The following is a 23,991-nucleotide window of genomic DNA, read 5'->3' as shown; positions in this document are numbered from 1 at the left end:
TTGTGTACAATTCTGGTTGTCCTTTATCTCAAAAAGGGTGCTATAGAATCAGAAAAGGACAAGAGATGATCTGGGGCTAGAATTAATTCCTGGGGAGTGGAAAAGGTTACATTTGAGGCTTTTTAGTTGTCTTGTTTTTTGTTTGTTTGTTTTTAAAGACAGGAGTAGGATACGCTTGACATTTATATATATGTTCTAAGTTTACTAACTGCATTTATATTTTCCCCAACAACAAAATGTTTTCTGGATGGCTTCCAATAAAGGAAAAACAAATGCATATAAAAATAAAAAAACGAAACCAATAACCATAAAATCTAAGAACATAAAACCAGCAGCCAGAGGATAAAAGCAACGTAACAAAAACTCACAGCAATACCATAATTCTGAAAGTTTTAAAATGTGTGATAATATCGAGTCATAAAATCGACACTGAAGCCAAAAAGGTTTAAGAGCCAGATAAAATAGAAAGATCTTCACCTGGTGATGAAACACTGACTAGAGCATAGGTGTCGGGTGAGCCAAGCAAGCATCGTGTGGAAAAAGCACATCGAGAATAGACATTTTGTTCTCCCCTCTCTCCTAATGCTAGAACCTGGGGTCAACCAATGAAGCTCAGTGGTGAGAGATTCAAGATAAGCAAAAAGAGGCACACGGCACAGAACCAGACAATGGAACTCTCCACCACAAGATGGCTTTCCTACAATCAAGTGGTATACAAATTTTCATAAATATATCATAAACCCAAATAAAGTACCTCCAAGCAGGGATATTCCTAGATTATGTAACACCCTATTTCATACCTTGGCCCTGATTCATGTTATCTACTGTATCATGACTTTACTTTAACTGATGTGCTTCAAATTAGGACAATGTCTTGTGTCCTTTTTAAAAACATACATACATGCAGTAGTACTTCAGGTTAAGTACTTAATTCGTTCCGGAGGTCCGTTCTTAACCTGAAACTGTTCTTAACCTGAAGCACCACTTTAGCTAATGGGGACTCCTGCTGCCACTGCGCCGCCGCTGCATGATTTCTGTTCTCATCCTGAAGCAAAGTTCTTAACCTGAAGCACTATTTCAGGGTTAGTGGAATCTGTAACCTGAAGCGTATGTAACCTGAAGCGTATGTAACCCGAGGTACCACTGTACATACATGCTTCTGTATGTGGTGGGGAGAATTAGAATGTAGACAACTATACAAACATGAATACTCCCCTCCCAAATCTCACGAAGTCGTCTGAGGTACAATGGTGGGAAACAGATGCAGGTACTATTCGCAACACTTCACCTGACTACTTTGAACCCATAAACATTGAATGGAAGGAGGAGACTTCCAAGTGTTACGGTTGGCTAAAAGAGGGAAGACTTGAAAAAGTCAGAGCATATCCATATTGATAAGCAGCTTGTTCTCAGAGACAAAGCCAACAGGAGCTAAATATTTTATTCATCACATTCAGCCTGCAGTCCGTGGATAAAACAGATGGGATCATCGCTCTTAAGATACTGCCAGTTAAATGTGGAGAATTGAATATCATTCCTTTTTATTCAGCCTACTGCAAGAAATTATGCCAGAGATGGGTCTGACAATTGTCATCCATATAACACTTTTATTGAGCAAAGTGTTTTATAAACCTCATTTCATTTGTCCTCAGCTGGCCTTTCAAGGTGGTTATTTACATTTTATGGTTTAAAAATGCAAGCAACTTTATTGCTTAACCACTGGTCTTTACAATAATAAAAATAATAAAAGCACAGTTTGGAGCACACAACATAAAGCCTTCTTAAAAACTCGTAAAAACCAGTAGTCCGTTGTAATGCAGGCATACGAAGGAAAATTATGGACATGGCCGTGGCTACAGCAGAGAATCTATGACTACCCTTGGGACTCGAATCTGAATCTTCAGTGATCCAATTTATTGGAGGTTTTAAAGCAGAGGTTGGATGGCCATGTGCCAGGAATTCTTTAGTTGTGCTTCCTACAAGGGGTTGGACTAGATGACCCCTGGGGTTCCTTTTACAACTCTACAATTCTTTTATTCTACTAATCTTCTAATTTTAGAGATATATGAAGGGGTACAATATTTAGAATAGTTGACCTATTAAAATATTCATTTTAAAAATGTGATGTGCCAAATATATACATATATATATATATGCAGTGAAACACCATATCAAACAGCTAATGTAGATGCAATAACAAAAATGTTTTAACTTGCCTTTTGGAGGGTAAGCAGGAGAGTGCCAAACAGAATACATCTTGACACTGTGAGGTTACCTTTTGTTGCTTGGGGTGGAGGGGGATTGGACAGGTCTGGCAAATATAGGTGATATGTTGCCATAGGAACTCATTGTTAAATCACTGTCCGCAATAACTAGGCAATAATTGAAAGCAGGCAAGAGGCATGTCTCTCTCCTCACCCCTTAGCTACAGAGGATGTCATCTAGCGGCTTTGAAGTGTGTGTTTAAGTAAGCACAGCCTGCAGTTAGAATCATAGAATCATAGAATCATAGAGTTGGAAGAGACCACAAGGGCCATCGAGTCCAACCCCCTGCCAAGCAGGAAACACCATCAGAGCACTCCTGACATATGGTTGTCAAGCCTCTGCTTAAAGACCTCCAAAGAAGGAGACTCCACCACACTCCTTGGCAGCAAATTCCACTGTCGAACAGCTCTTACTGTCAGGAAGTTCTTCCTAATGTTTAGGTGGAATCTTTTTTCTTGTAGTTTGGAACCATTGCTCCGTGTCCGCTTCTCTGGAGCAGCAGAAAACAACCTTTCTCCCTCCTCTATGTGACATCCTTTTATATATTTGAACATGGCTATCATATCACCCCTTAACCTCCTCTTCTCCAGGCTAAACATGCCCAGCTCCCTTAGCCGTTCCTCATAAGGCATCGTTTCCAGGCCTTTGACCATTTTGGTTGCCCTCCTCTGGACACGTTCCAGTTTGTCAGTGTCCTTCTTGAACTGTGGTGCCCAGAACTGGACACAGTACTCCAGGTGAGGTCTGACCAGAGCAGAATACAGTGGCACTATTACTTCCCTTGATCTAGATGCAATACTCCTATTGATGCAGCCCAGAATTGCATTGGCTTTTTTAGCTGCCGCATCACACTGTTGGCTCATGTCAAGTTTGTGGTCAACCAAGACTCCTAGATCCTTTTCACATGTACTGCTCTCAAGCCAGGTGTCACCCATCTTGTATTTGTGCCTCTCATTTTTTTTGCCCAAGTGCAATACTTTACATTTCTCCCTATTAAAATTCATCTTGTTTGTTTTGGCCCAGTTCTCTAATCTGTCAAGGTCGTTTTGAAGTGTGATCCTGTCCTCTGGGGTATTAGCCACCCCTCCCAGTTTGGTGTCATCTGCAAATTTGATCAGGATGCCCTTGAGTCCATCATCCAAGTCGTTGATAAAGATGTTGAATAAGACCGGGCCCAAGACAGAACCCTGTGGCACCCCACTAGTCACTCTTCTCCAGGATGAAGAGGAACCATTGATGAGCACCCTTTGGGTTCGGTCAGTCAGCCAGTAACAAATCCACTGAGTGGTAGCATAGTCAAGACCGCATTTTACCAGCTTCTTTACAAGAATATCATGGGGCACCTTGTCAAATGCCTTGCTGAAATCAAGGTAGGCTACATCCACTGTGTTCCCTTCATCTACCAGGCTTGTAATTCTGTCAAAAAACGAAATCAGGTTAGTCTGACATGACTTATTTTTCAGAAATCCATGCTGACTATTGGTGATCACAGCATTCCTTTCTAGGTGCTCACAGACTGTTTTCTTAATGATCTGCTCCAGAATCTTCCCTGGTATTGATGTCAGACTGACTGGGCGGTAATTATTTGGGTCCTCTCTTTTCCCCTTTTTGAAAATAGGGAGAACATTTGCCCTCCTCCAGTCTGCCGGGACTTCGCCTGTTCTCCAGGAATTCTCAAAGATGACTGCCAGTGGTTCTGAGATCACATCTGCCAGTTCTTTTAATACTCTTGGATGCAGTTCATCTGGCCCTGGAGACTTGAATACATCTAAACTAGCCAAGTATTCTTGTACTATCTCCTTAGTTATTCTGGGCTGTGTTTCCTCTGCTGAATCATTTGCTCCAAATTCTTCAGGTCGGGCATTGTTTTCTTTATTGGAGAAGACTGAGGCAAAGAAGGCATTGAGGCAGAGTTAGGAATTCTGCCCTCTAGAAACACAGGGTGCTGGCAGTCTCCCTCAAGATCTGGTGTGGGAGAAGTGGGGTGCTGAAGTGCTCGAGCCTTGTGCTTCCACTCCCATCCAACTTGTGCACATGCAAACATTACAAAGATCTCCTTCCTTTCCTTCATTTTGTTTGACCCCACTTTTTTACAATCCAACCCACCCAACCGTATACAGTGGTACCTTTGGTTACGTACTTAATTCGTTCTGGAGGTCCATACTTAACCTGAAACTGTTCTTAACCTGAAACACCACTTTAGCTAAAGGGGCCTCCCACTGCCGCCGCGCCGCCGGAGCACGATTTCTGTTCTCATCGTGAAGCAAAGTTCTTAACCCGAGGTACTATTCCTGGGTTAGCGGAGTCTGTAACCTGAAGCGTATGTAACCTGAGGTACCACTGTATGCAGATATGGGCAGCCATATAAACTTTATTAATTACTTACGACTGCTAAAGTGAGCTGCTATCTTCCTGGCACCTTTAAGGTACATATAGAACAGAACTAGGCCTTCCTAGAGGTAAAATAACAAATCCCCCCATAGTGATATAGGGGCACTGATTTGCTATCCTCTTTTTCCTTAGCTCATGATCCATAGTGCAAATGAAGCAAGTTGTATTTGTAGGTCTCTCGCTGCTAATTTTTTGCACACATGGAATGTGGAAGCACCCTTGGGTTGCTAAGGGAAACCACCATGTCTGAACATTTTGTTGGTTAGCATAAGGTTACCAGATTTTTTTCAATGAATCCGGGGACACTTTTCAACTTCAATGGATTTTGTATGGGGACTGTCCCCGGGAAACGGGGACGTCTGCAAACCTTAGGTTAGCATTTATAACAATACTTGGAGCCAAGATACTGAGGCCTTTGACTGGCACACTCATAAGACTACTCCTTCAGAGCAGCTATGGGACTGAACCAGCACACAAATCTAGGATTGGGAATTTATGAGTCTGTTCAAGCTGGAGTATGGGGTGGCTTAAGGGGTAATAAAGAGTCATCTTGAATGAACTCTATGTAAGTTTATTTGATGCTGTCAGCAATCATATCTCTGTGGTGGTTTGGTATAAAACAGTGGCCAGAGGTCGAAGACAAATGTCTTTGTTACTGATAACTAATATGTTCCCTCGCATCCATAGCCCCATTTCTGGTGTTGGGGGAAGGGAGAGACAAACTGGGTGAAGAGCTAAAGATTTGTCTTGCTGACAGATTGCTCCAATAGCAGACACAGCCAAAAGATGGAGTATAATAAATGTAGTTAATCGCATATGGGTTCTGCAGTGCAATATGCATCTAATTAGAGGCTAATAAAAAAGCATGGCACAGTGAGAAAGAAGAAATCAAGGAACAAAAGGTTAGCATGTGCAGGAATGACATGAACCTTGACCAAAGAAAAACTGGGCAAATTTTAACTCATCTTCCTGATGGGTTTTCAAACCCAATCGCATTCTTTAGTCAAGAATATTGTCCTCATGCTATCAGTGACAATATAATCATATTGCAGGACATGCAACAATTGCTATAGAAAAAAGCTCCGTTGGTGTCTCCAGAGACCATTAACACATTTTGGGAGGGGGGTCATATTACCCACCTCTCCAAGGGCTACATACCAGTTGGAAAAGATCAGAGCAAAATAAAAATAAAAATAAGTGGGGTCACAAGTCCATGACTAGGAAGAAAATATTCATGATTGATTGATTTATGGTTTTATACACCCCAAAGGCAGGCAGAAAAATTATACAGCAATTAACCAATCATTCTTCAGAAAAAAAAAGATTTTATTCACTTTGTGTTGAATCTATTAAAAAATGGAAGAAGGCACCCATATCGCAGTGGACTCAGCAACATTGATTGGGGTTTGCTAGCAGGAATGATTAATATAGGAGCGCCTAAGCCACATTCACTCAGTGCTGCAAAGTTGATAACTGGAAACAATCCAACTCAGATTCCAACACTGTAATTGACTGTGTACGCTTGTAAGCATTGTGAAATGCCAGCCAGCCTTGAGATAAGCCAAATTTGAACAATTCTACCCCTAGAGATTTTGTTACCTAGGTTCTGTTTATAAAGAGATGGCCTTATCTACAAAAGAGGAATTCCCAGTTATATATAACTGAAGATAGATAATAACGATACTCTACAAGGCTGATATCTTAAATTGCCATTGCCTTCTATTCTGAAAACACAATATGTTGATCTTCAACACACTTAAGGAGCATTAAACAGTAGATCTGAATAATGTTATCAACACTTAGCATTTCATATAGCACTCTACAGCACGCAAAGTACTTCATCATGTACAAAATTTCAATAACTGTTACAGACAACCCTGTGAAGCATTAGCTCGCTTCATGTGTGCAAGGGGTTCCACATGAAGAAAGAAACAGCAGGACTGTACTGCTCGCCCTGCTCCCAAATGTGGCTTCTCCCAACCCCATCTCTGACATCAGCACATTAGGTATGCACATCCCAGCTCAGGAATCCACACCTAACGCATACATGTTTGGGAGAGGCAATGGGTTCACCCTTTTTACACATGGACTCCCTTTGCATGCTACTCACAGTGCTTAAAGAGATAGAGCAGCTACCAGTTCATTCTTGGGCACAATTCCAAAGTGCCTGGCTTGGTCTACAACACCAAAATGACCTGGGAACAGAGAAAGCTCTAAGTATAGGCTCAGCATTGCCAATTATCTAGCAGTAACTTTGGGGGATTTCACAAAACCCAGCCCTACGTGATAATGGAGGGTCAATGAACCTGCAAAGGATGTGCTCTGCCACTCAGCTATTACCTCAAGATATGCGAAATATTAACCACCCTGGCTGTTAATATCATCTTGAAAGCATCTCTCCACCTTCTGTGGTGCAGCAAGCAATGCGTGGAAGGGCTTTTTCAGTAATGGCACCTAAAGCCATTTCAAACAAATACAGTGGTATGTTGGTTCTCAAACTTAATCCATTCCAGAAGTCTGTTCCAAAACCAAAGCATTCCAAAAGCAAGGTGCGCTTTCCCATAGAAAGTAATGCAAAATGGATTAATCTGTTCCAGACTTTTAAAAACAAACCCTAAAACAGCAATTTAACATGAATTTTACTATCTAATGAGACCATTGATCCATAAAATGAAACCAATAAGCAATGTACTGCAGTCACACAATCAATCAGCAGCTGAACTGGGTTCCACGCAGTCACAAAAATGAAACAAAAAAGCCGCAAAAACGCAAAAAAATAGCAAAAACAGACAGACCTCAGCGTAACACTCAAATTGGAAGCATAACACTCAAAGCGGAGCACATTCGGCTTCCGAAACAAAGTTCACAAACTGGAACACTTCTGGGTTTGCAATGTTTGGGTTCCAAGTTCTTTCAGTACCAAGGCGTTTGAGAACCAAGGTACCACTGTATTGCCATCCGTGTATTTAAGATGGAGACTGAGAGAAAGTGTTACTGTATACCTGAGCTGACCTACTGGAGTTCATGATACTGGAGGCAACTAGGAGAGCTGTTTTGTGTAAGGGTAAGAGTGTCAGACTAGGACCTGCTGTGTAATTCTCTGGGTGACCTTGGGCAGTCTCTCTCTCTCTCTCACACACACACCTGTCTCACAGGGGGTGTTGCAGGGTTAAAGCTTAAAGATGAGGAGGACCATGCCCAGTGCCCTGAGCTCAATACAATCTGAACCAAGGATAACCTGGTTTACGCCTCAGCCTCTTAACCTCTGCGCCACACACCAGTTCATGTTTCAAAACAATTAAAACCTGCAACATTATCACAATAATTCTGAACTATCACAGTTAGCCGCATAAGCAGCACAGTGTTCTAAACTTGTGTGCCAGACATTTGGAGGTGTGAGACAAACTGCGGAAAGGGAAATAAAAGTAAGATATAGCAAAACAAGTCAGAGGAACTGGCATTCTAAGGTCAGGATGGTCCCTATTATTGGGACTTTTTGTTCCTTTTAATATTATTATTGAAGGGAAGCAGCCTATGTTTGTATTTCATCTGCTAGTGCAGGTCCTGTTTTCCTTGCTGTCACCTTATCTTAAACACAGGGCAAAGGGAATTTGGGAATGTGAAGCATTCTCTTGCAACACCGGAAAGGAGAATTTGGAAAGAGCAGTCAATGCTTTCAGTATGCCTGTTACCTGGAACTATATATTCGGGGAGGTAGGTCAGGAAAAAAATGTTTTGCATATTTTACAAAAGGTCAGCAATTGCAAAACAAACCAAAAAAGCTGGCTGAATGCAACCTAGGTCAAGAGCCCAGTTATGAGAGACATGCATTGCAATCCATCTGCATGCAACACACCCTGTGCTTTGAGAAGGGTGTAGACTACACTCTTCGCCAACCTAGTGCTCTCTAGATATATTGCACAACAACTCCCATCAGCCCCTGCCGGAGTGGTAGTAGCCAGCAGCAAGTTATTTTAAGGAGAGACCTTCATTCGAAGGACCAGGAAGCCACGCTGGAAAGAAAAGAATTCCACCCAACACGCTGGAGAGTCACAACCACAGAAGCAAAGTGTGAAAGTTTATCTGTTCTCTTATCAAAGTCTCCTACCACTTACTTGCCAGCTGCTAAAGCCAAGAATTCCAGGCTGTGCAAACCACACCTATTCATATGCCATGCATTATGCAGCTCTCAATTCAAAATTACGACTGGCCAAATTCTGTTTTTGCTCACTCACCAGAGTTTCAAATGATGCTGCAAAAAAATGTCTAGACATTAAGGTTCACCTTTGAAAATTTATAAAACAGCAGCTGGGGCAGAGGGAAAGGAAATTTTTAACCCTTCTCAGCCTGTTGTGGTCCTAACAAAAATCAGCCCAAGTTTATTTACATTGGAAGTGAAGCCTCCCCTGCTGCTCAAACACACTCACAACTGTTTAGACATTTTAAAATATCCACATTAATTGCATTCAAACAATTACCATTGCATCTAGTTTGACCCTAAGAATGTACCTAAATGCATGATTTCATAATAACTGCTCTGAAATGAGCCACAAAGTAGTTTTTACTGACATGTGTGTGTGTATACACACACAGACATATCACATTCTATATTCCAGCCATATTTCCCCAGTTATAAATCAAGAGCTTCTCAACATGGCCTTGTAAAGGGTTCCACTCAATAATTAAACACTTAATGCAAGATTACTCATCCCACTGAAGCATTAATGGATGACAGTGATGCAAGTAGCTACTTGTTGAGTTCATCAGGTCAGTAAGAGAAACCAACCAAGGTTCACAAAGAGTAGGAGACGCCCTTAAGCAAGACTTTTTTTGACAAGCGGTGGTGGAGAATGTGATTAAGCACTTGCCTGCAGTTTATTTCATTGCTAACATAGTAGTGGAAGAAATCTTTGAAAGATTAAACATTTAGCATGATGAAGAACTCTGTGCAATATACACATATGCTGTTATGGGAATGCTGGTTTATCCTAAGAAGGGTAATAATCTACTACCAATACATTTTGCACTGATAGTCCAGCAGTGGGGAACCTCCCAGCCCATAGGCATAATCTGGCCTGCCACCTTTTCTTTTCAGCCCACCGGCATTGTCACAGAAGACCACACCTATTAAACAGGCCAAGATGGCAACAGTTTTGATCCACTTTTTAATATAACATTTATCTCAAATCAGCGCAATCTGTGTACACATCAACAATGACCCATATTAGTTAGAAACTATGATGACAACCTAATGACTTACCTGGTAGCCACAGGTGACTAGGAATTTCATGCAGCCAAGTGAGCAGGCTGGTAGAGGAAAGATGGACTGCTCCATTCCTCCTCTACCAACCTACTTGGTTTCCATATTATCCGTGGAAGAAGCAAAGCATCTTCTTCCTCTACCAGCATGGAAACCCAGTGGTCAAGCAGATAAGGAACAAAGCTTCTGCTCATTTCACTCACAAACCTGCCTACTCCCTACCAACCCCCTCTCCTCCCCATTTACACCTCACCAACACCCTCCCTTTAAACCTTGCCAAACTCACCCTTACATCTCACCCAAACTGTGGCCTGCTCACCTTACAATTCGCCCAAACCCTGGCACAGGCGAGTCACAGAGGATCAGGCAGCAGAGGCTGGGCTAGCTCTCCAGTAACCATTCTGCTCTGCTGCCACTTCTCTCTGCCTCCAGCATTGCTGAAGCCGAAATAGCGGTGTCAGTTTGAGGGGCAAGAGAGAAGGACAGTTGCTAGAGAGCTGCTCTGGCTTGTTCTGGCTACTCAGCTGGGCTGCCTACCTGCTCATTCAGGCCATTGCCACATTGCAGTTCATGTGGACTGCAGCCTGACGACCTCCTTACACTTCTATTTATATAGAAAAATTTACAAGGCTGCATAAGGGAGCACATCATTCAGAACTAGGCAAACAGCTTTTGAAAAGGGAGGGAATTGAGATCAGCAGAGCTGCCAAATCAGCCTCAGAGCCCAAAACCAGGGTGATGGGTGGTGTAAAAGCTGCCTGGCAAATCTAACAGGAAAATTATAAAAAGAAACTTTCTCCTTTGTCTTGGTCACTGCATAGAGTTCTAAACAGGCTTAGAAATTTTGCATTGAAAAAAAGGATTTTAAACAAGCAATTTCAGAAGCAACACAGAAAATCCATGAATGAAAAGAGACCTCTGCTCAGGGAGCTGAAAGAAGTAAATGAGAAAGCACCTAACAAGGCATCTCTACAGAGCAGGCACAAAATACACAGGAACATGCTCAAGAGGTAAACTTTGCTGATTCAGTTACAGATAGGTAGCCGTGTTGGTCTGCCATAGTCAAAACAAAACAAATTCCTTCCAGTAGCACCTTAAAGACCAACTAAGTCAGTTCTAGGTATGAGCTTTCGTGTGCATGCACACTTCTTCAGATACCATCAGATACGTATCTGAAGAAGTGTGCATGCACACGAAAGCTCATACCAAGAACTGACTTAGTTGGTCTTTAAGGTGCTACTGGAAGGAATTTGTTTTGTTTTGCTGATTCAGTAAATGGATTGTAGAGCTGGAGCCAACAGTGACACACAGCAGACCAAGCCAAGCCAGGAGACCGAAGACAACAACAAAAACCTGCAGGTAATGGAAGCTGCATGCACTGAGCACTCCAAGTTAGAACAAGGAAGGAAAAGAAGAAAAGAACTGGGTATCGAACTGCAATCTAGGATTTCAGATACAGTCAGCAAGAAGCTTGACAAACTGGCTCAGACAAGAAAAGCAACAGACACAGAAGACTACGCTTCACATCTTCCACAGCTTTTATATCGATCTCCGCTTCCTGACATCTGATCCAGATGATGAGATTTTTGGCAAAGCAAGCAACTGTACATTTGCAAATGGGCAGAAAATGCTGCCCGATACACAAAAAGATAGTAGTCTGTGGCCCGTGTTTGCATGGGTATTCGTTCCAACCAAAATCAAAGGGGACTGTGTACATATTGTTCAGTCCGATTTTGTGGGAGAAAAGTCCCATTGAACACAATGGAGTTTATTTCCGAGTAGCCATGTACAAGACCGCAACACATCAATTCCCACACAGAACATGTATCATTCTCCTTTTAGATTTTCCTTTTCCATTTTTAGTGTTTCCTTACTTTTGAACTACTCAGCCCAACGTCAAATGCAAGTTCAGCAAAAATGCTCTTAGTTTCTGTACAAATCAACAAAGATTTCTGTTGGGAATCTAGGGTGAGATACCCATGTAGAGAAAGTTGCCCCAACTGCCGGTCACCACACAGAAGCAGCTTAAGGTCCAAATGCCACTCCCCCTCTCCTGCCAAGCCTGGCTGCTCATAGGAGCCAACTCCTAGATGCCGAGGGGTCTTCATCCCCAATAAAATAATTGAGGGGGCACCCCAAAGCTGATGGGAATTGCCATTCACACAATGTGTGTGCACTGTGTCATGTGATTGATTATGTGGGGTGGCACTTACCTGGACCCTCCAATATTTTATTCTAGTTGGCACCCCTGCAGCTGCTTCAAACTCCTCTCCCCTCCCCTACCAAACTGAAGGATGTGAGACAAGAAACCAGTTCAACTGGAGAAAGAGAAACTAAGGGCATCTGCAAGGGACAATAATAAGTGGATAGAAAAGGGGGGAAACACCCACTGATTCTCCCTACCATCACGGTTACCTCAGCAAACACAGTTTCAGGAAACGTACTCTTCCTGTGGCAGTAGGCATTTCCAGCATGACATGACAGATGGAAGAGACATTTTGAAAGTTATCGAGTGACATTTTAGAGATCAATCCAACGTTATCTGAGCAGACAGTTTTTCTTTTTGAACATGGTTGACATATCACAACCTATGGAGGTTGTATATATTTTGTTTCATTGTCCTCCGCTAGCCTTAGTAAAGTCTGTAGCTTTTAAGCCATTCACATTGTAAAATGATGTAATAAAATTCATTCCCATTAATGTGCCACATCTTTTCTTCAGGCAGGGGTGAAACCTGGCTTCCCCCCCCCCCCAGGTCAGTTACCCAGTTTGGCACACTCCCTGCTCCTCCCTGCCCCATGCACACTTGTGTACACATGCACACAGGCTGGGAGCCTCAATACCCCTGGAGACTTCACCCAGGGCAAAAAACCTGGCTACCCCCCCCCCAGCTATGGCTCTGCTTCAGGTATCAGGTATATGCCTGTGCTAGCTAGGAAACACACTGAGAAGCCTGGAGCAGATCAACCATCATTGGGTCAAGTGAACCAGATAGGTCTATCCTTTAAAAATCTGTGCTGCCAAATTCCATTTAGCAGAATCAAACACAAAACTCCTTGCCTCCTGTTGCAAAACACCAAGCAGCGCACGTGATGTTGAAGCCCAAGCAACAAAGCAGAGAAGTTTATGCTTCGTTCATCTTCATGTTATAAAGTTTATTTTAGCACACATCAAGAGAAACAAAGACACTTCCTGAACATGAACATTTCCTTTCTACCATTTATAGCACCAGGGGCATAAAGGATGAACTGGGAAATATATTCGGACATGAGCTTTCAAACAAGTACAAAACTGACTAGCCTGTTCTTTATCAAAGCCCATAAAGTTTGAGATGCAGCCTTGTAAAAGGTGATGCACTTACTGGGACTGAAAACCCTTCCTGTTACGGCAGTTCTTGGGACTACTCAGTCTGCCATTTCTGCAAGGAAAAAGCCGCAAACAGAGGAAGCAAGGGCCATCTACCCCATAAAAACCCGGGTTTTGAAAAAATCTGAATGCATTTCATAAATGTCTGGAAACTGAGGAACACTTTTTGCTCAATTAAAACCAAGAAGTACACTACACTCTCACACCCCCAAAGATTTACTGTTAGAAAATACAGCAATACTTCAGATTCCATGACATACAGAGCAAGGTCTAGCCACTCAGCATCACTTCCTTGCCTCAGAGGATTTTGGTGGGAGCTACTGTGCACCAGGGCAAAGCGAGGAGGAGGGCAAGAAATGCTGCCATGTGATTTCTGCTCCTCATTAGATCTGAATGTGTTATTATTGTAAGAATCTCTTGTAAGATGCTTTGAGAGCATCTCGTGTGTTATAAGCATTCTAAGCAAAAACGTATAGGATTTGCCTATGCTCTAAAGAGCCCAATATCCTATGCTCCTGTATGTGTAACTAGTCACAGGGGAGAAACTAGGCTTTATTTCACCCAGGACAATGACCTATTTTGGCATCCCCATGCACATTTGCACACACACACACAGCCTGGAAGCCTCAGTGGCACCCCTCTGGAGGCTCCACCTGGGGCAAAACACCTTGCAAGCCACCCTCCCCCAGCTACGGATCTAACCTGTCACCTTTTTCCACAATAAACTGGGGCAAAGGGCAATTTAAAGTACTGTATAATAAAAGCAGGTAGGAGAGGATGCTGAACCCGTTACCACCACACCCTTTTTGAAAAACAATTTCACCCCAAAAATGAGGGAAGGAGACATGGAATTTGGGCAAGGAAAGTGCCCTGTTCCTCTCTTCCTTGGGCTAGACTTTAATACCCCCACCCCATGAAGGAAAATCCACACAACCCACATTCTGGTGCACAGCTTGCTCCTGACATGAAGGTGCAAGAGACAGGCTGCTGTGCTGCAGCAGCAGCAGCAGTAATAGGATTAACCATCACATGCAATGCAGCAGAATTACTCACCCAACTAGCAAAAACCAAACAGAAGCGGAAAAGACCAGAGATCAGCAATTCATGCATAGATGCATCTGGCATCTCCTCTCTCCTGAGCTGGTTTCTCCAGGCTCTCAATTTATTTATATATTTGCTCCTGGTGCACAGACAATTCTTACAAGTACACAAGTGTGGCATGGCACACAATTCAGAACTACAGTAGTGATCTAAGGGAATTGGGATTTAAGGGCCGAGCTAGTCATTTGGCAGGACAGCTGGCCCTGGGAATCCGAGGCTTTGTCTCTCACCTAAGAACTGGCAGAAAGAGAAAATGAGATTTGGAGAGAAGGCAGCTATTTAATCTCCAACAACTGTGCAACAGTCTGCCTTGGGAAGTGGTGGGGTTCACTGGTGGTGAAGCCACCTGTCAGGGATTTGTAATGTCCTGCATTGGGCTAGATGACCACCAGCACACTCTTTCCAGCTTTAAGATTCAAACCTTCCTGCATCCCACTTCATCTTACTCCCTGGGAGATGCATCAACTGAAGAATTGTTCAGGTGCAGAAAATGTTAAGGAGTCCTTCCCTGCTTCCAAATCAGCCATTATCCACTCTAAGGGCTCGTCCACACTTCTGCTTGTCCTGTGCCTAGAAAGAATGGGGCAGAGACGTTTTCTGTTTGCCCAGCTGCTTTTCCCAGGAAAGCCCACTCTTTAACACTGAATCAGATCAAGCATCACTCCATGGAAAATCCCACTGGAGTCAGTGAAAAAGATTGGGTTTTCCCAGGAGAAACTGGCAGGACAAGCTGGAGCCCCAATTTGCACTCTTTTCTCTAGCTGTGGCCCCCAAGTACCATATTTTTCGCTTTGTAAGACACACCAGACCACAAGACGCACCTAGTTTTTGGAGGAGGAAAACAAGGAAAAAAATATTCTGAATCTCAGAAGCCAGAACAGCAAGATTAATCGCTGTGCAGTGAAAGCAGCAATCCCTCTTGCTGTTCTGGCTTCTGGGATAGCTGCACAGCCTGCATTCGCTTCATAAGACGCACACACATTTCCCCTTACTTTTTAGGAGGGAAAAAGTGAGTCTTATAGAGCAAAAAATACGGTACATCTTTTGCTGTGGCTAGCAGAAAAGCAGCAGTGGGAGGGAGAGGAGATGAAAGCGATAGGTTGGAGGGAAAGAGCAAGCACCTACCCTTTCCAGGCATTCAGTAGAGAGACAGGATCCCAGCCATAGGTCTCTACCAAATGTTTAAGTTGGCCCGATTATGGTTTGGATGGGTCTTGACCAACACATTACCATGCAGGGCTGAGTTTATGAAGTTTATTTGTTTGTTTGTTTGTGTTAAGAATTCTCGATTCTCATCTGCGCATCCACAAAAGATTATTATTACCCCTTACGAAAAGGAGGTTTAAAACATGAATCAGCAAAGGAAGTGAGATGGATCAGTATTCACGAAACTTTACATGTTTTGCTCAAGGTATAAGTCTGAAAGGGCATGTGTTAGTAAATCACATGTGTCTCACAGTTCTGACTTCAGATTTACAGTGCAGGAACCTTGTTGTCAAATGTCACAGCAACACTGGAGACAAAGTTAACTTTTCAGAGCAGCCAAACTAGTCAGATTGCTTTGAGTAAGCATTTGTTTTGTTGTATCCTATACTTTACTTTTTAGAAGTAAATTTTTTGTAGCAGGCCAAGCTACAGTAAGTTAAACAAACACACACTCAGATGAACGCTCTCTTTTTTCCTCCCAGATTTACACTCCAGTCAAGATTATGGAATAATTTCTCTTTCAATGAAGACAATGCCCACATTCATTCCTTTTGGCAAGGCGGCGATGCTACTGAGTATTTCACTTGTCGCCTAAGCTTCACATAAACAGATCTGAATGTCAGATCCAGAAAACAATAAATTCCTCCCTCCCCAGGTTTGCAATGGTTTTTATCTTTCTAGATCCAGTCCTCTGTTGAGATGTGATGAAATCTTTGGAAAGAAGGGTTGCCTCTGTTACGATATCTGTCTGACTAAATGCAGCCTAAGCTCTGTTAACCCATTCCGGCTTGACCCTGTCCACTGGACTGAAATGATAGACACCTCCCTATGAACAAGCTGAAGGGATTGCTGTACAGAATGCAAGAGGACACACTGCTGTGGGTGGGTGGGTGGGGGAAAAAGTTGAGAGACTTAATTTAGCCTTCGAAATAGTGATTCCTCCAAGATTCAGATAAGCAAACTGCTATTTTGGGAAACATTGGTCATATCCACATCATATATTTAAGGCACACTCTTATTTAGCAATCATGGTCTCCTTGCAATAGCCATAGGAACTGTAGTTTGTTAAGTCACAGACGTACAATTTCCAGCAACCTTAACAAAATAAAGTTACCTGGATTATCCAACTGTTAAAGTGGTATTACAGCATTTTCAATGTATCATGGGGATCTGACCACTGGGCTTAAATACACACACACACACACAATCAAGGAACATGCAAAAACCCCCTCAATTTTCTGATTCCACTCAGGAGATATATGATCTGCATTTCAAATGAACACACTCAAGTCCTAGAAGTGAACTTGGCAATTTATTTAAAATGTATCTCTCCCACTTAAAGCAAATGCATAATTCTGAGTTTCAAGTGGAGTGCTTTACTGTTATTGGCCTGACAGTCATTCAATATTTGCCCAATATCATGTTTCTTTAAATTTCTCTACAACAAGAAGAAACAATATTTATTCCTTTTGGGAAAGGAACACTCTTAATTCTGCACTTCCCCAAATTTCAATGCAGATTCATTAGGTAAGTATAGAAAGTTGTGTTCAAGGATACTTTCACAACAGGTAGAATAGTCATGCGTTGTCAATACACTTTTTATGGAGGATCTACCAGAGAGATAGTTTCCATATACAGTAACACTAAGCCAAATCATGGCAAAACACAAATCTAAGGGTTCCTGGAGAGAACACAGTCACTCCTTCCCTATTCCCTCTGTTGCTAAGAGTTATGATTGGGATTAGCATGCCATCCAAACCTGGGCTCGTGGTTTGTTTCCTCCAGACAAACAGAGCTGTATACCCAAGAATAAACCTTGGTTACAGCTCATGGTTTGTCTAAATCATGGGTAGGCAAGCTAAGGCCCATGGGCCGGATCAGGTCCAATTGCCTTCTGGATCTGGCCCGCGGATGGTCTGGGCATCGCCACATGGATCGCCAGCAAACACGTTCTTTCCCTCTCCCTCACACACGGCAGTGGCGGCGCCTCCTCCCTCCCTCCACCTGGCTTCTCCCCGCCATGCCTAGAGGAGGAAGAGGGCTGGACTTTGTTCGTTCCAGCAACAGCAGCAGCGCCATTTTAAGCAGCCCCTCTCCAGAGCCCTTTCACACACTGCTCATCGTCCCTCTGCCGACGCCAGCCCCTGCCGCTGGCAAGACAAAGGTAAGCAGCCACCGGGGCTCGTGGTGCTCTTGCATCAATCCCCCCCTCAAATACAGCCTGGCCCCCCACAAGGTCTGAGGAACAGTGGACCAATCCCCTGCTGAAAACATTTGCTGACCCCTGGTCTATATCTTCCCAGGGAACCATAGGACTGGGCCCTAAATCAACTTTTTCTTTTGCATTAAAATGCCTTTTTGTCTTAATTTTTTTTTTTTTTTAAGGTTCATGCAGAAGCACTTAAATTGAATAAGCCCTTCAGTCGGTGCTATTTTAGCACCATGCTATTTTTTTTCTTTTGCAAATACTTTAGAGTACCTTTAAAACAATTCAAAGAAAGCACACAATGATGATGCCTAAATAAAAAGTGCTATAGCACAAATTAAAATTGATTCAATTTTTTTTAAAAGCATGCTCAGAGTTGCTGCTACCCTATTCAAACTGCTATGTCACACGCACTCATACAGATGGAACATAGTGGGATGCGCACACACAAAGTGTTATCCTCCGTATTCCCTGAAGCATAGAACGTTAACAACAATTACACATAGAGCTATGATTGGGAAGCACAAAGTTCTGCCAGTTTGGAAGCAGCTTCAATAAAGAGCTTTCTAATCTCTCTTTCACAGCACAATCCCCTAGAAGTGAATAGGAGTTGAACAAGAATTTATTTATGCAGTTCAAAGTAGTTTCAATAGTGCTTGCCCAGCAAAATTTCCCTGGTGGTTTGCATGTCCAAAGTCTGCTGGCAAGAATGACCCATAGTTTAAAAAACTATTGGAACCCCCTTTTTGAAGCTACGTACAAGATGCTTCTTGCATCAGACCCTTCTAATAATATTCAAACAGAGAAAATTATAGACTTAAACAAGTTACCTATTTAATGGTGTCATATATATACATATATATCCCTTACTCCAGAATGCAAAGCTGTCTTTTATATATCCCTTACTCCAGAATGCAAAGCTGTCTTTTATCCATTAACTAACAGATATGCTGGAATCCCACAACAGACACAAAAGCATCTGCCAGTCACAAATATCCCTGTGAAGCAACATTACAATGCTACTGCCATTTTCAGTGGGTGTTTTCTGAAAGGCTGGGGCAGGATTTAGGGAGCCTGGTTGGCAATGAAAGGACTTGGCTGCCAAATTCCAAGGAGAGGGAGGGAGGATGGGGAGAGAGAGAGAGGGGGAGAGAGAGAGAGGGAGGTGGGGGGGGAGAGAGAGGGAGGCACTGTTCAGTCATGGTTCTGGAATGCTTTCTTGCTCCTAAGCTATTAGCACAACCTCCTTCCCACCCCAATATAAATGTCCGAAAGTGAGCTAAGCAAGCATTTAAAGGACACAGGGAATCACTGTCCACAGCACATGGCAAGCAAGTTTCACAGGAATCCTCAAACAAGGAAGTGCAACAGCCACACAGAAAGGTATGCAGCAAACAGGGAATGAGGAGCAGGGGTGAAAAAGAAATAATCACAGTGCCTGTTTGATTCAAACCAAATTCTCCATATATGAATATGCTGTCACAATTAAGCACCCTTTTAAAAAACCATCCATTGGTGAGTATATATTAACACAAAAAGCAGGGAGCAGTTAGAAAATGTGTTACTTTTCTTCCTTGACCCACTGTTCACCTTTTTTTGCTTATCAGAGCTCCCACCCATCCTCAGTTACTCACTAGCAGTTGTGTTTTTCCAACTTCCTCCCCAAAGATTCAACCCATCCCAATTCCTGTCCAAATCAGTGAAGAGAAATTCTTCACCTACTGAACTCAAGGAAAGATGAACAGGATTCACATTTTAAAACAACATTCTGGGAACATGACAAAATAATGGAATTAAAATAGCAACCAATCAAATGGAATTATTAATCAGAGCCAGGGTTCAGCACCTAAATCTGTTTAGTAGTAACAAAACAAAACAAAACACAAAAAGAGTGCCTTACAGCATGCAAAAATTAATGTGACTTACTGACAAGAAAAAGGTATTTAGGCTTCACTTTCAAGGCCAGAGCAGAGAACAGCTCACCTTGCCTTTAGAGATAAAAAAATAACTTCACAATTTTTGCCTTATACTTAGCAAGTGAGGTGAGGAGAGGTAGTACAAGCAGAGCCTTTTCTGGGGTGGCCCCTATATGGCTCAATGGTCTCCAGCAAGAGACTCGTGTTGCTTTCCATTGCTTTTGAAAGTAGGCTTTCTAATGAAGAAGCCTTTTTACTCCTCCAGGCATTTAGGGATGGGGGTGGCACACAAGGTGTTCAGTCCATCTCACCACTGTTTTTAAGATTCTGTGGTAATCAGAAATGTGTTTCATCTGTTAAAGTTACTTTCAAATAAATTGCCTCTCCACTGCACATGCCTAGGTCACTTCACACCTTCCAACCCACAAAGGAAAAAAATCCCAGCAGCTGCCCCCAGTTCTCTCCATTGCTCACTGGATCCTGTACACTGAAACTGCATGTGCCCTCCTCCCCCATGAAAATGACACAGTATCACACCCACGTGCATTCAGATCCTGCATTAACCTGAAATAACTAGGCAACCCTCACTTGCTCCACTCCACCTCTGCTAACCACCCTGATAGCAAATACCACGGCAGGGATTTAAAGGATGACTAAGGCTACAAGGCTAGCCGCGGTTACTAAGGAGTAAGTCTCATCGAACTCAGTGGGACTTACTCGCGACGACGACGCTCTCCCCCGCACCCCGCGAAACGAAACCCCATTCAACAGAGGGGTCTACTTTTGAGTAAGCATGCCTAACGATTTGGGTTGGGTTCCTTCCAAGGGCTGACTTGAACCTGCCCCATGTATATATCTACAGATATGGAGAGATACATACCGCACTCCCCAAACCTGCTACCCCACCCTGCTTTCTTACGCGCGCCCCTCTCGCTTCCTCCAGCCCCGCCAACTCCTACCATGCATTTCCCCCTCAGCTCCACTCCTATTCAAGCCAGGCTACTTTAGGGTCACGCTCAGTAACCTAGGAGAAAGGCACTCCGGGCCGGGCTGCCAAACCGATCCCGATCTTCCCTCCTCGCCTTGCCAGCTACCTTAAAGCGGAGTCGGGCTCCGGCCGCCGCGCTCCCTGGCCTCTCGGTCCGTCCTGACTAAGCGCCAACCTTCGGGGAGCGGAGAGGCGGGACCGGGCTCGCTTGGTGGGGCTGACACAGCCGCTGAGGCCGCCTCCCGGCCCGCCTCGGGGAGGGGCCGCCGGGAGAGGGTCGCGCCGCCCGGGGCCGCGTCTGGGCGCCTTCTCGAGGGGTCGCTGTTGCGAGAGCATCAGGGCGCGCGGAAGCTCGGCTCCTCTGAGCATACGCAGAGCGCGCTTCCCCACCCCATGATCTCTAGAGTAATAGCGGACTCGAGAGGGGACGTGGATCCCAAGCGGGGCGGGGGCCTCGGCGCGACGCTTCTTGGGGAGAAGTGAACCATTGCTGGCGGGAGGGCTGCCCTTCAGTTCCGCAGCTGGTGAGAAGTCCCCAGTGGCGTAGCGTGGGTTGTCAGCACCCGGGGCAAGGCAAGTAATTTGCGCCCCCTAACCCGTGGATTTGCGCCCCCTAACCCTAACCCCCAGATGTTGCGCCCGGTGCGGCTGGGCCCCCCCTGCACCCCCCACGCTACGCCACTGGAAGTCCCTGGGAGCCGCGCATGGGGGTAGCCAGGATTTATTGCGGGGGGGGGGGAGGCAGAACTGAGTTATCTGCAATGCCATTGGTCAGTTAAGTATTTTTATTTATAGACTTGATTAGGGAGGCAGCTGCCCCCCCCCCCCGCTACGCCCATGGAGTCGCTAGAAGCCCAGTTCCCGCCGGATGGTGGCTTTGCTCCCCCAGTGGACGTGGGAGGCGCGGCGCACATGCTTCGGGAGGCCAAGCCGCGGCTGAGTCAGCGTTTGGGCACATGATGGGAGGGAGGCGTGTGGGTAGGTCGGGGCCCGGGGTGAGGGGTGGGGAGGACACCGCTAGGAGCCCTGCACGAGCAGCAACGGGTGGACAGAAGAGCGTGTGGGTTGGAGTAAGCGAGAGACTTCTACAGCAGGGGCAGCTGACCGGTGTGAAAAAAGTGGTTTGTTTCGAACATTTCTATAATGCACTGCTTCAATAAACAAAAACACCTTGGAGCAGTGTGCAATATAAAAGTTAACACTACCATGAAAACAAAAATGCAGCCAAAAAACTCTACTATAAAAAGCATATAAAAACCGGAATTCATTAAGATAAACACAGTCTGGTCTTATGGGTCAGGGAAAGCCTGGACAATATGATGGGTCTTTCTCTGAAGTGGCTGGTTTTTGCTCCTTTGTGTATGCAGAGAAAAGGGCGTTCCACAGCAGAGGAGCAACAACAGAAGTTTTGGGTCACCGCCCTATGGCAGTGTAGGTTGCCGTGGAAGGTGATCTAAATCAGCCTCAACCTGGTGCCCTTTGGATGTTTCAAACTACCAACTCCCATCAGACCCAGTCACCGAGGGGAGCTGTAGTCCCAAATGTCCAGAGGGCACCAGGTTGAGGAAGACTTGATACAAATTATCTTCTAGGTCTATATAAAGGGCTGGTGGACTTTCAGGTAACCTTGTCCTGAGTTGGTAGCTGATTGGTAGCTGATTGCCAGAATGATTAAGGCTTCACTGGAGTTCAGGCAAATGGGCCAAGAGGGGGGGGGGGGAGAAAGACATCAAGTCTGGATACTGTGGGACCAGGGTGCATGGTGATGTCTTTTATTTTATTTTTTTCAAAAATTTTATTAATTTCCCATAAAAAAAATTTAAACAGACAAACAAACAAACATCTCAATTACAGATAGGTAGCCGTGTTGGTCTGCCATAGTCAAAACAAAACAAATTCCTTCCAGTAGCACCTTAAAGACCAACTGAGTCAGTTCTTGGTATGAGCTTTCGTGTGCATGCACACTTCTTCAGATACACTGAAACAGAAGTTTCCAGACCCTTCTATATAGTGAGAAGGTGGGGAGGGGTATTACTCAGAAGGGTGGTGGGAATGGGTGATTGGCAGATATTACATCTCAATTACATCTCAATTGTAATTAAACCAATCTTAATAACATAGTTGAGTGACTTCCTCATATCCCCCTGGTTGAATTTCAGTGTATATCATTTTAACGGTTTTCCAAAACCTAAATTCTTAAAAATTTTAACTTAATCCCTTAATATCTTTCTTTCTTTACAATTCAACTTTAAGCATATTGATTCATCACCTTACATATTTAAATCCTAAGCCTATCTGGTATTTGCAAGCTTTTCCAATTAAATTAATTTAACATATTTTCTTCCATTCTTTTGGTAATCCCCCTCCTTCTGGTTGCGAACTCTTCCAGTCAGGTCGGCTAGCTCTGAAAAGTCCATCATCTTCATCTGTCAGTCTTCCACTGTTGGTACTTCTTGTGTTTTCCAATTCTAGCTAATAAAATTCGAGCAGCAGTTGTGGCATACAAAAATAATTTAACATCCTTCTTGGGCTGTTCCAGACCTGTTATTCCAAGAAAAAAGGCCTCTGGTTTCTTAATGAATGCATATTTCAACATTTTTTTCAATTCATTATAAATCTTTTCCCAGAAGTCTTTCACATGGTGATGTCTTTTAAATACTTCCACTGTGCCTGTTTGCACACACAAGGAACTCTCGCTAAATCCCCTGTGGCTGAGGATGATGGGTCCAAAACATCTGGAGGACACCAAGTTGGCCAACCTGTTCTAATCCAGGGATGGTCCTCCAGATGTTACTGGACTCCACTTCCTATCAGCCCCAGCAGCCATGGCCAATTATAGGTTAGGGATTAGGGGAGTTGAAGTGCAACAACGTTTGGAGGGCCAGAGGCCTCCCTCACCTCCGTGCTCAAATCCCACATGCGTTCATCTAATTCACCTCACGGCTGTTGAGTTTATTGGCTACATCAAAGTTTACTGAACACCAAATACCAACAGAGAAGCTCCAGAATTCAATAGTAAAGTGTGAATGTGTTTAAAATACAAAAAGCAAGGGAAGAAATACTAGAGGGTGAGGCTAACCACACACACTCACATGGCCCACAGCAACAACCCCAGCACCAACCTACTAAATCTGGATGAAAGGCTCTCTTTCTGTTTCACACGGGGATTTAGGGAAACAAAGCTTATCCTCCTTCCAGCTATAGACTTAAACTCCCATGACTCAGGCAGGAAAGAAAGCACCCTCCAGGCCTCTGGCTTCAACCCAGCCAGACCTCAAAACCATTTATGTTT

The 23,991-nt window shown here is 43.9% G+C and overlaps 1 protein-coding gene across 3 annotated transcripts in view; it reads right to left on the bottom strand.

The window, feature by feature from the left end:
* The window catches only part of RHOC (ras homolog family member C), a 29,987-nt gene extending 9,029 nt beyond the window's left edge, over positions 1-20,958 (bottom strand). Inside the window, exon 1 of one of the 3 annotated variants that reach the window (XM_081865060.1) lies at positions 20,806-20,958. Coding sequence is in view for 1 of the 3 variants with exons in the window: in XM_081865059.1 (XP_081721185.1) it covers positions 2,217-2,256 (40 nt within the window). In the remaining 2 variants the exon portion in view is untranslated. Of the gene's footprint in view, positions 1-2,216; positions 2,309-20,735 lie in introns of those variants that run through there. The other 2 variants (XM_081865061.1, XM_081865059.1) reach the window with 2 other exon arrangements.
* Positions 20,959-23,991: the final 3,033 nt, after the last annotated feature.

The sequence above is a fragment of the Podarcis erhardii genome (assembly GCF_964252035.2).
Source record: "Podarcis erhardii genome assembly, chromosome: 6".
Lineage (NCBI taxonomy): Eukaryota > Metazoa > Chordata > Lepidosauria > Squamata > Lacertidae > Podarcis > Podarcis erhardii.
This window is presented reverse-complemented; position numbering and strand designations above follow the sequence as displayed.